This window comes from Zophobas morio, unplaced genomic scaffold (assembly GCF_036711695.1).
Source record: "Zophobas morio isolate AGI-343-1 ecotype UQ-CSIRO unplaced genomic scaffold, CSIRO_AGI_Zmor_V1 ptg000164l, whole genome shotgun sequence".
Lineage (NCBI taxonomy): Eukaryota > Metazoa > Arthropoda > Insecta > Coleoptera > Tenebrionidae > Zophobas > Zophobas morio.
The window spans coordinates 35942-48028 of record NW_026972268.1 but is presented as its reverse complement, the minus strand read 5'-3'; the positions used below and the strand labels follow the sequence as shown (position 1 = coordinate 48028).

At 35.9% G+C, this 12087-nt stretch overlaps 2 protein-coding genes and 1 long non-coding RNA gene across 3 annotated transcripts; 2 read left to right on the top strand and 1 right to left on the bottom strand.

Annotated features, from left to right (window-relative positions):
• Positions 1–1983: 1983 nt before the first annotated feature.
• On the top strand, positions 1984–4253 carry LOC135145604 (guanine exchange factor for Rac 30-like). The gene is made up of 14 exons (XM_064077721.1): positions 1984–2053; positions 2163–2215; positions 2302–2426; positions 2484–2519; positions 2570–2620; positions 2676–2767; positions 2830–2977; positions 3027–3079; positions 3134–3298; positions 3351–3480; positions 3537–3653; positions 3707–3828; positions 3882–4016; positions 4078–4253. The coding sequence occupies exons 1-14, from the start codon at positions 2024–2026 to the stop codon at positions 4150–4152; spliced, it is 1332 nt and encodes a 443-aa protein (XP_063933791.1). The 5' UTR covers positions 1984–2023; the 3' UTR covers positions 4153–4253.
• Positions 4254–4257: 4 nt separating this feature from the next.
• Positions 4258–8172, bottom strand: LOC135145603 (uncharacterized). The gene is made up of 26 exons (XM_064077720.1): positions 7990–8172; positions 7811–7931; positions 7652–7759; positions 7487–7581; positions 7289–7433; positions 7127–7224; positions 6995–7073; positions 6881–6937; positions 6708–6808; positions 6543–6645; positions 6439–6482; positions 6283–6384; positions 6111–6230; positions 5943–6020; positions 5822–5885; positions 5753–5774; positions 5644–5683; positions 5500–5568; positions 5408–5446; positions 5242–5355; positions 4971–5186; positions 4824–4916; positions 4706–4766; positions 4518–4647; positions 4401–4465; positions 4258–4339 (listed from the first exon to the last, which is right to left on the bottom strand). Exons 1-26 carry the CDS (start codon positions 8170–8172, stop codon positions 4299–4301), a joined length of 2388 nt encoding a protein of 795 aa, XP_063933790.1. The 3' UTR covers positions 4258–4298.
• Positions 8173–10794: 2622 nt separating this feature from the next.
• Positions 10795–11525, top strand: LOC135145587 (uncharacterized). The gene is made up of 3 exons (XR_010283496.1): positions 10795–10865; positions 11170–11244; positions 11395–11525. It is a non-coding gene; the product is annotated as an uncharacterized LOC135145587 (long non-coding RNA).
• The last annotated feature ends 562 nt before the right edge of the window (positions 11526–12087 follow it).

Here is a 12087-nt window from a genome sequence, read left to right as displayed (position 1 = left end):
TCACGTTCTCCCGTGGTATATACTAGTAATTGCCGTCCGGAGAGAATCCTCTGTGAAAAGCAATGAACGAGCTGTAGAACTCGACTAGTTAACTATTTGATACTAGTTGACGGAATCAGCAAAGTAGCATGCATACTTATGCTTGCAAGTCACTAACTGCGTGCGAAGACTTTTGCTATAAAGGCGCATGCTATGAGTAATTGAAGGGCACTAGCTCTTATTTCACGGGGCCGTCGGGTCGATCCTATACAGTACTACCTGATTGGTTCGCAAGAACTGTAACCGATGAGTATAGTAACGGTACTATATGATTGGCTGAAGCTATTAGTGCTGGTTACTATGATCTATGCCTCGCGTAAGCGTTGGTTGGGCCGTAGCGAGCAGTACTAGTTGCTATAGGCTCGAGCGCTTAGTATGGTATCGGTATATGGTTATAGTGCTATTAGCAAGTATATATATTAGAATGCCCTCGGCGAGCACAAAAGAAAATCTTTCTTTATCTTATGTCTGTAATTTCGCTGCTGTTTATGTTAAACCTGTATTCGGCGTGATGTACTAAGTTTAGCGTGTATTTATGTCCAAGTCTTCCATGTTTTTGCTGTAACATTGTTCATATGATATTGTGTTGTAGTTGCATTCTTCTCCTCTTCGGTAACTTAAAGCAATCATTTAAACTATATCTGTAAATTTAATTAAATATTTCGTTAGGACTCTGTGCACTGCACCAGCATCATGACTATCATAGAGACTCAAGTCTCTCGATGTACTGCTATATGCTTTCTTTACCCTGTCTTGTTGCATTGCAGAGTCCTCAGTATCTTGAAATATATACATTCTTCATGGTCAAACAGCTATTTATGGTAAATTATGGCTAGTCCTTCTGATTTTCCTTTGAAATTTTCCATGGAAGCTACCCTTTACGACTCATTACATGTACAGAGTTTTTTTTAGCTTTTTAGTATGGGCTCCTCTGTATGCTATTTCCTTAAAACATATCATGTGAAGTTTGCTTATTTAGGCTAGTTCTAATAATTGAGAGTTATACCTATTGTTAAATTCTTTCTTGTAGAGAGGGTCCTTGCCATATTATTTATTTATTTATAAATGACTTTTCCTGGTGCTCGGACGAGTTAACAACTTTGAATACTCAGGCTTTCAGTCAGGAGTAATAGCATGTATTTTCCGTCATTCGCATTATGCATATATCGTTACCTCTGAAGGGATCGGAAGTTGTCTTCATAGCTCAGCGGTTGAGAGCATTGATGCACATACCCAAGATCGTGGGTTCGATTACTACCGCCGCTACTCTCTTTTCGGTCTTTAATGGTCGACTATTTAATTTCTAATACAGAACGTGGTAGTCTCCTTGCCACCCACCACAATCTAACCAGGGTCCTGGTTTTGACTTTTCAGATCACATGCATGAAGTGCGTTTTACTGGTTGCTCCCCCTTGCAAGTTGTGAGAGTACTGGACCCTTTTAACTGTTCTACGCAAAGCGTACTGGTGGAATTCGCGCTTATAACGTAATATTATCAATGAAAAAAGATGTTAAATATAATATGAAAACTGAAAAAATATGATGGATCTTTTTCGGACTGCTTTTTAAAGTTTTTATTTAGCATTAAAGTAGGAGTGCCCTCGGTGCGAGTAACGAAAAAACGTAAAAAACATTTTTTAATCATTGGCATTAACAATTAGTGGTCGATTGTGAGTTTGTGATTTTTTATTGGCTTAAAATATTGAGTCTATTGAACATTAAGTGGTAAGACTTATTTAGCGATATAACCTACTTTTAATCTTACATCTTTTTATCCTATATAGTTAGTGCTAAACTTTAGATATGTTTATCACTAAAACTTAAAAATTGTAATTGTGACCTGCCGATAGACTTTTATACTAGTATATATTAACTTACCTCTACTATAATTTTTGGCTTTTACCACATTGTTTTTTTTGTGGTTTAAACTTTTAATGACAAAGAAATTTTTTGTTGTTATAAACAAGCTTATACTTTACTGGCTATGGAGGAAGGTTTATTGGCTTCAAAAGAGGTCCTAAATTTTGAAGATTCACGGGTTTTGCATCTTACTTAGTTTTTAATTTTTATTATTATAGAAATAAAGTTATTCTAAATTCCTCTTCTATCATTTATTATGGTAGATGTTGAATCAAGTTATAATCTTGCAAGATTTTTTTCGATTACACGTTCAAAGGTTAAAGATATAATTGCGTTTGATAAACTTTAGCTTTAAAAGTCGCTGGAATATTGAATGGTACTGAATATAAATATTCTTTTTAGTAGACGTGAAGGGAAAAATGTAAGTTTAAAACGACTAAGCATTGTTCAAGAAATATTAAAAACCGAAAGGAGTTACCTTCTTGGCCTTAAAATTGCTGTTAAACCTTATGGGAATGCTCTATATGGTTTGGTTTATTATATCTTTTTTTCTATCTATTTTATTAGTTTAAAGTTTTTTTTAGAATATATAATAGAGAAATCTGCCGGTGGCCTTCAAGGTATGTTTTCAATTAACTTGTTGAAAGATTCATTAGTAAATTCGTTTTAGCAAAACAAGGCGATTCACTTAGCACTCTCATTTCCGAGCTTGCTCACTTGGGTAAGCTTATTTGCTAGTTCGCCTACTCATTATTTTTACTTTTTTTATGAAATAGAACGCAAGCACACCATTTCCTTAGAAAAGCTATCCACGCTGGTTGAGTGTTGGAGTGAAAGTACGTGCATTGGCCAACTTTTTTGTGAAATGGCAATTATTTAACAATTACATTTTTATAATTGTTTTTTTATTCTTTTTAAAAAATTGTTAAGGAGCCGTGGTTGAATCTTTATGTTCGTTATTGCGCTTTCTTTTTGAAAGGAAGCGAACAGTTGGATGTCCTTTTACTTGAGGAGAGTTTTTTTTTAAAGCATGAAGAGGTTCGGCATCTCCCTCTTTGCAAGAAGAAGCCGCTTAAGAGTAGATTTTAGGACTTTTTTTTTTTTAAAGCTTTACTATTGCTACTTAGGCTTTTTGCTTATGCCTATTCAGAGGATTCCGCACTATGTATTGCTGTTCAAAGTATTCTTATACTGATTTTAATAATTTTACCAAACTACTTTTACTTGCCTGCAGGAGCTTTTACTTAAAACAGATCACTCGAATCCGGATTTTGGTCCACTAGAGAGGGTGCTGACTTTATTTAAGGATCTCGCGGCCTCTATGAATCGACAACTAATTCTTTACGAAAACACACAGAATCTGATCGCGCTTCGTGCGCGCTTTACCGAAACGAAACTCGTAAGTCATCACTCGCCTTGTTACTAAAAGGCCGCCTTACACTTGTCCCAAGGCTGCACCCTGCAAGAGACTACTGACAACCGGTCTCTTTATTAAAGATGGCGTTCTGCACTGCAGGGGGCGCCCCCACAAGGAGATAAAGTTAGCCTATCTCGTGCTTTTCAGCGGAGCGCTTCTACACGGTACCCCCCCCGCAAGGTCCGGCTCACCAGCTATAATACCCATGTACTGCGTATAGGCCCCGCCAAGTCCAAGTTTTCATTTTCAACGTTGCGACTTGGAATGCATAAAGTTAGGAACACGGCAAGTGGTTTTTCTTGCATCCGACTTGGAGGCGCCGTGGTGGAAAGGAAAGGTATTTTTTTCTTCTTGAGTGTCGATGGTAGTCTCCTAGTTCTTTCTCGCTAGGGAACACGCTTGCCATCACCGCATCTACCACCTCACTGACTCTTGTTTTTAGCTGCAGAGAGCAGAAGCTATTAGACGAATGGAGTGCGGCGTTTAAGCTCTCCCTCGAGCGCGTGGATCCTGTATGTGCGTCGAGCTTTTTTTTTATGACATCCTTTTATTACTGTTTCGTCAGCAATTAGAGCAGGAACTGCTCTCGCCGTGCCTTGAAAACCTGCTGACTACTTGTTCTAGCGTGGATTTTTACGGGGAACCGAAACAACCACTTTCCGATTCAAGCGGAGTGAGAAGATCGCAGTCTGTCTTGAGCGTAACCCTTTTTTTTCTTTGGTCTTAAGCTTTGATTAACCAATTCTGTTGGTTTCCTTTAGTTTTTGCGGATGCAGCTCAACAGGGCCCACTTTTTGGGGAAAGAGAAGAAAGTACGATGTTATACACCCGACTGAGCACGTAACCATTCTTCTCTTTTCCACTTCAGCTTAACGCACCCTAATAAGACGCACATGAACGGCTGTCAGGGTTTATGACTTCTATAAAGAAGCATGCTTAGGTCACATAAAGTTGTGTTTATTACGACGCCTTTTATTTTCAGTTACGTTGTGATGGCATCCGGTATTTGTCTTTTGCTCGACCCTTAATTTTAAAAGCAAGACATCACAGTAGGTTTTCATAATACAACGCAAGGAGATAGCACCTTTGATCTTGGCTGTGGTGTTTGGAAAGTACTTTCCTCGCGTGCGGTACCTGACTTGGCCGTTTCTATGCAGTTACTAAAGAAAGAGATATCCGGGCAAACAGTATTGGCAAGTACCTAGCCACATCCATGGGGTAGACAAGAAGATGCCCTTTCATCTCCACCACCTTTTTCTGAGTGAACAGTTTCCAATTGTTTTCTGCCAGTTTAGCTACTTGACGAATGCACTCTAGTTCCCATGGTTTGTCTGTGGTGTAATAACTCTTTTTTCCTGCAACGAATGGGGGGGGAGGGAGGGGATGTACCGTAGAGTGGGTCGTCGATCCCCAAGTGCTCCTGGAAAAGGCATTTTCTGAAGCCGAATATCTGCAAAGAAAAGGCGCGTCAGGCTGTCCACGGCGCCGGAAGCAGAGCGGACAGCACCTCCCCTCTGGGCGTATTTCCATTTTTGTACACGTGACCAGGTTGGTAGCCGCCAATGCATATTTCGGTGTCCCGGTCTCCCGCGAGTGACCTCTAAACGATTAGGTAAGAGCTACTGTGATTTTAACTGCTTGTGGGAACGTGCACCTCGTTTATGTTCGCCGAACCGAGTATAGCATATTCATCATCGACAATCATTAGTTTGGAATGAACATAAATCATAAAACTGCACACAAAAGAGTTAAAAGGGCTGGTAATGTATATATCGGTCAACTTTCTTCTGGCATAGACTTTTCTTTGTCTGGGATGCGCACTCTTTGAAGGGGCTTCGCTCGCGGCACCTACCGAAGTTTCTCTGTTGCCCTGTATTTGGTGCTTTTACTGGAGTACACCAAGTTGCTAAGCTTTAAATTTTTACTAAACAAAAAAAGCGTAAATAGTCCAAAGGAGAGTGTGAGCAGTTGGTTTTTTGAAGAGCATGTGATATTTTTTTGTACATCATTTTCATGGTTTCGCTTTCCCAGCGCAGGATCTAGGTACGGCGGATTTATTAAGCCTATATCCTGCTAAAAAATCTGTGGGACCTCTTGTACGGACGATTCTTCGGGAATTCCTTCGGGATGCTGCAGTAATTGACTTAACAATATGAACTAAATAAGACTGTTTGTACAAGTACCATGGGTATTACGATATACACCGCAAACCGCTCATTTCTTTCAATTTTATAGACTATTTTTTTGGCAATCTTTTTTCGATGGTGATTAGGAAAAATAGTTTAGCGGATAAGAGTTATGTTAAAGTTGCTAAAAAAACAATCAACCTCTAACGGCACTAAATTGTAGCATCCCGACTTTTTATGCCTAAAAGAAAATTTTGAGCGACGTTATAACTTAAGTATCGTTATTAATAGCTTAAAGGAGCATATTTACCGTTTCCAAGATTGGCAGGAACCTGCGAAGAAAATAGGTGAAAGGGCGCACTTAATAATATAGAATTACCTAAAAAGTATTGATTCTCTATATAAATAAACTTTTCAGCTTTTTTAATAAAGTGCAGATAGGCCTATTGACAAGAGATCTACCGTCCATATTTTTTTTAAAGCAAAGCAACTGATCTTACCATACAGATGCTGTTGTCTACGGCACGGTTATAAGCTTTATTGAAATTAGCAGAGTGCGAGTCAATAGACCTGAAGAGCTGAAACAATAACATAACAGTTGTAAAAAAATGTTTAGGACTTAAGATAATACATGCAGCTTAAAGAATGAGATTAAGATATTTACGAACTTGAACATTAAACATCTCCTTTTCCTTGTGTTTTTGTTTTAAATCTAAAACTTCCTCTTCGTAGGAGAGCAATTCAGGATCATGCTTGATATCGTAGAGCACAGACAAGTACTTGTCCGCCTAAAGTTTTATATTTTATAAACTAATTCAATCCCTCTACGTCATTCCTGACCTGCTTTTCCCACCTCATCAAAAAATTTTCAAGAACATCTCTTGCTGCTGGTCCCTCTACAAAGGAGTGGATGTCGTGCCAAGGTTGACGTGGGCCGTACTCCTGCAGGTAGTAGAAGGTAAACCTACAGTTTTTTTTTGTTTTTAAAGATACTACTTGCGTTATTTCCCAAACGTTATGAAAATCGTTTTTGTGGACACCTTGTGGTGAGTAAACATCGTGGCTACATGTTTCTTTATATAACTTCGAAGTCACACTACCCGATAACGTCCTGAATAGCGAGTGGGTGGGCGTGTCGTAACGGCCATCACATAAATCCAGCCCTCCGATGTAAGCCACGATTTTTCGCTTATGATCTGGCCCCTATCAAATATTTGGATTAGAGAGGTGCAGTCGACTAGGATAATTTTATTCTTAGTATTCACTTCAGCGTCAAGAATGACAGATTTCTGGTGATGAGTAAACCAGAATTGCGTCACCGCTCCTTGTGATCCATATCGTGCAGCCAGTTTTATTTTCACATTGTCTTAACCGTTAAAGTATATATTACTGTAACAAAGCTTGACCATGACTATTAAAAATAGGCAAAGTAAACAACCCAAATTTAAAGCCTCAAAATATTCTCTTGTTGTTTCATCATGAGTACACATTACTCCTTAAAATATCATAAGTTGGCGATAAAGTTAATAAACCTATATACTATCCACATAACCTTCTGCTTTAAGCAAGTTCGTGTGCACAGAAAGTTTCTCATTCCACAGTAAAGCAGCTAACGCCACTCCTTCTCTAGCCTTTAAATCGAAAAATTGTATTTCACCACTATACACTAAGAAAAAAACGCAACTTTTGCAGAAAGAAGTTTGCCCAAGTTAGATGAATAACCAGTCTTTTTCTCCACATCTTCGTCTCTAACTAGTTCAACTTCCGTCCATAAACTCCAACCTAAATTACCATACGTACACAATGTTAAGAGCTTAACCCTGCAGAAGAAATACGCACAAGAGACCAGTTATATAAATAAATTTTCTGGCTTTGCAAATATGAAGGTAAAGATCCTTCCAAACAGAATTTACTTCATAGGTTTTACCGTTTCCTAAAATGGGACCGGTTATTTCTTCAACGTGAACACGAGCATCTTGGTATAACTTGAACTAAAAAGTTATTATACTTAACGTGTTCGTACATGAAACAAGTTTAATAAAACCTTATTACATTCCCTTAAGGGGCTATAAACATACTTAACTTCATAACCGGACCCATATTCATATATTTCCAAGTGAATGTTTAAGGTTCCTCGAACTTTTTTTAATGATAACAATTATTAGAATTTAGAACGGGTTACTGAATAATTATATATAAAATAACTAACATTTTTTATGTTTTGAGAATTTCCCGTTAATTTTTTGCCATTGACCAATGTCTTTTATATTCCCTAAACTGTCAATAACAATTTTGTATCTATTCATTTCATACCACCCTTCAATTAATGGTTTTCAGTGATAAGGAAGTTATAACATTAAAAAAGAACCTGATATAATTTTATATTTTAAAAGTTCTTCAGCTTTAAAGACTAAATATCCTATCTTGTCGCATCCTATGAAGTCCAGATCTTTGCAACATATGATTATTTCTTTAACATCTTGAATAATCTTTTTCAGAAGTTTGTGTATTGTAAATTCGAGTATAAGAAAATATAAATTAAACTACCGGTATTAAAAACTCCTCGTTCCACACCGGATTTAAAGTAGCAGTTTTTACGGACGTGTGAAGCTTGCGTGTTTTATCAAAATCAACAGTAACGTATGGGTCTCCATAGCCATTTGCGTCGGTAGAAATAAAAGATCTACCTTCTATTATTTTGATAAGTAGGGCACAATGTAACTGTACCATAATTAAGTTTACAGCCTAAAATTATCTTATAACCTAACCTGTAATGAAAACTGCATCGTTTAAGTGGATTAAGTCTTTATCTTAAACTACTTAAAATAGAAATCTATATCAAGTTTCTTTTAAGGATTTTAATGACGTTGGTCAAAAACCCTGAGGGATGAACGCTAATGTTAACACTCATTGAATTACAATTAAGCACAAATTAAGTAACTGAGACCTTTCGATAAGAAGCCATTGGCTGATTACTCTCTAAGAAAATTTATGAAAATTAGATTTTAAAGTTAACCACTTTCGCAGTGCTGCATATTTTATAAAGTTTTGTTCATAAGTTATAGCGAATATAGGAATTTAAACTTGGCTCTAGTGAGTATTTAATATTAAACTCTAGCGCCTATAACTGAGACGTAATATAGAATAAATGATTGGCTAGGACCCCCTCACACTCGCACTTGAAACTTTAAATGAGAAAATTATTTCGCAACTTATTATGTTTGGATGTCCTTGCAGTGTATCGAGAAATGAAAAGAAAAACTTGTAATAAATTTACTTTATTGACCATTAAAAACTTGAGCTACATTTAACTATGAGGTTATACCGGTTTAACAATTTGTTTAAGGATTAGTGGAAATTTCCACTAAGTAAAATTTATGCAGGTAGCAGAATTAAAAGAACAACTTCAAACTTTGTACTTATTTGAATTATTACTGACACACCACAATTTCTTAATAAAATTTTCACAGCTCAATCGGGTATTCCACATACACCAGGCTTGGGCACAAGTTTGTTTAAAAAAAGTTTAGCTATTATATATATTTTTATCAACTAAAAACTTCTAAGAAAACAACTACAAGGATGATCAGGATAATAGCTTGTAGATAATTAATGGCCTTTTTAAAAAATGGCTATATATTTATATGATGGTACATTTAGGATAATCACAAATAGATTTTAACAGGGTAAATATCAAATTCAACATAGCGGATTCGAGAGTTGCGTTGTAACTCGGCGCTTAAAAGCATTATCACGCATACTCAAGGTTACGGGTCGATTATCACCGACTTAATTCTCTTTTTCAGTCTTTGATCACCGCGTATTCTCGAGCCCCACATAATTTTAGTAGACTTCTTTGTACCCATTTAAAAATTGATTAATACAGAAAAGTTGTGGTCCATCTATGCCAATGAGCGTTAAAGTTTAAGGCAGCTCTATAATTGGCGTCTTTACTAAAAACAGCGTCTTAAACCACGTGCTGTGGGAAAATACTTTATCGAAAGAGTTGCCCATGTTATTCTCAAAGCAGAATTTTAAACGTCCCTGGAGGGAATATATCAGGCCGGGCTCCTGTCATTTTGTCTAGTGTGATGAAAAACGGGAGAGGCGGCATCAAGAGCTAGACACACCCAGAACTCTTGGAGGAAACGAAAAGCATTCTGCCAACCAGGCTTTTCCTACCATCAGCTCTCCACTTGAAGCGGATGGCCTATTTTAATTTTGAACTTTTTTATTGCACTGCCGTATTAGGGTCGGTCTTCTTAAAGACATTCAGTATTTTTCCTTAAAGAGGGGCCAAGGACCCGGGGAGCACCTTTTTATTGCTCCCAAAAAAGTATAATGAAAAGCAGATTAAATCTAGTCTACGGTAACAAAGAATATAGGAAGTACAACTTAGAAGTTAAATAGCCTCGAAGGCCTAGTTAACGCGCATTTGCTGGAGGGTGTTTACGAAATGTCTTGAAGTATTAGCGGTTTTCCACCACTTTAGGCTGGCGGGTGGGAGCGTGTACCTAATACGTCTCCGCTACTCCTTTGAATTTTTAAGAAAGCCATAATACTACTTCATAAGCTTATACGAGGCTAAAACTCCCAGAACCTAGAATATCTTTTTAGTTAAGAATATTTTAAACGTTTTTAATTTTTTAAAAATATTGGTATTCATGCGTATAAAGCAATAGAAATACGGTGAATGCTGGCCGGTGTCTCCAGGTGTTGGATCTGGTTACTCGGGACCACCTCTCCTGGTGCTGGATCTCGTGGTTTTTAACCACGCTAAGTCACGCTCCCCTCAGTCTTTTATAAGTCTTATATTCCTTTGGGAAGAGTGCACTGGGGTCATAATGGTCCAATTCCTCTTGAAGGGGATGAAAAATCAGCTTAGGCGATTTAAAGAGCTTCCCAGTATCGACTCATGGAATGCCAGTGTCAAAAATTAAATAAATGTAGAGAAGCCCTAACCTTTTGTTTCTCTGTTGAAATAGAGTAATACTAGTGAGCAATTAAACCTCATACCCAAATTAAGCATTTCTGCTTTGAATGAACCGAGCATCCACAGAAGTCTTCAATAAAAAATGTAATAAGTTAGGTTAAAAAATGGGTGAAAAAGTAACGTGCTTTTAGCGTACTGTTATTATAGGCAAAAAAGATTCACCTGTGACGAGCTATTTCTATTTTGAAATGTTCCTGGTTAATTAAGGATTCTTTAGTTATTTGGTTTTTTTAAACTATTCTACCACGAAACAAAAGTGGCCTTCACCCCAGGAGGTCTGGCAACTCTATTTTAAGGTAGCAAGTTCAATAGTTTTAGCGTAGCAAACAGTCCTTCAGATTCTAGGCGATATTGTATTGCACTACAGTTTGTTTACATTTTTAAAATATATTAATGCTTGACCCTTCAGGAGAAAAGCTTGTTAAAAAAGGTTTTTTAAACTTAAAACTCTGTTATTTAGTTGTAGGAGTATAGCTTGGTATTATGGTTGCTTTATTGCTTTTATACTCTTGAGTTATCCTTATATTAACGACTTAATTATAATAACCTTGGAAAGAGTTATTAATTTTAGTAATACTCAATCTCTAAAATCTATATATAGACTACAGTTATCTTTAAAAATATTTTAAAAATATTTAAACGACTACACCTTAGAAATCTTTTTTGAGTTTTAAAAACACTGTTTCAAAGTGTGTAAGCTTTATTGATTTTACTAAACTTTACTACACCTTTAGATGTTATGGGAATTACTTCTCGTCTTGCCCACAAAACATCCGTAAATCCGGGAGCTTGCAGAAAGTGCGGTTATGGTTATAATTATAATTATAATTTCTTTTTTTTTTACTAATTACTCTAGCTTTTTTTTTTTTAGTTATTCATAACCTTTTTAAAAGTTTTAACTTTATTACAACTTTATTATTTGTTCGGTAAATATATCATTACCTGCTATTTATACGAAGCTGGACATCTTACCTACCAGTGCAGAAATATGCTTCGTGTAGATCCCAATAAAGAGACTCTGTGCGACATAAGCAGCACTTCGAGTGATTTGTCTGGCACTGAGGAAGATTCAATAAAGAAATCAATACCTTCCGTTGAGTAGTATAATATATTTAACACTATTTTGAAAAGTTTTTATTAATATTTCACCGTTAGAACGTATTGTATATAAATGTAAATTTAGTCAGCTTCATATAAATATAAAATTAAAAAAAAGTTTGTGTTACAATTCAGTTTAGTAGGGATAATAGTCTTACAAAAGTTGTTTATTAAGATAGATTTAAAAAACTATGATTTCTATTTTTTTGGCTAATTTAATTTTATTTATGTGGTATTAATTTATTCAAAACTTTATATAATAATCTATTGTTTATTATTTCCAATTAAAAAACCACAATTCACCAAGTTAAAATTAAATAGCATTTAATAAGGATTTTATTTTTAAAAAATTATTGTTAAGAATCCAAATTTTTACTAACCAGTTAACTATATAATTGGTTATTTTTAGACTATTTCTATAAAAACTGGATATTTAACGTCAAATAAAAGTTTCTTTTTACTTTTTACTTCTCCTTTATTACCTATTTTTTGATTTAAAATATTTAATTTGTATACAATGTTTTAAAAAAAGAGTTGTTATTATGTTTTAAACT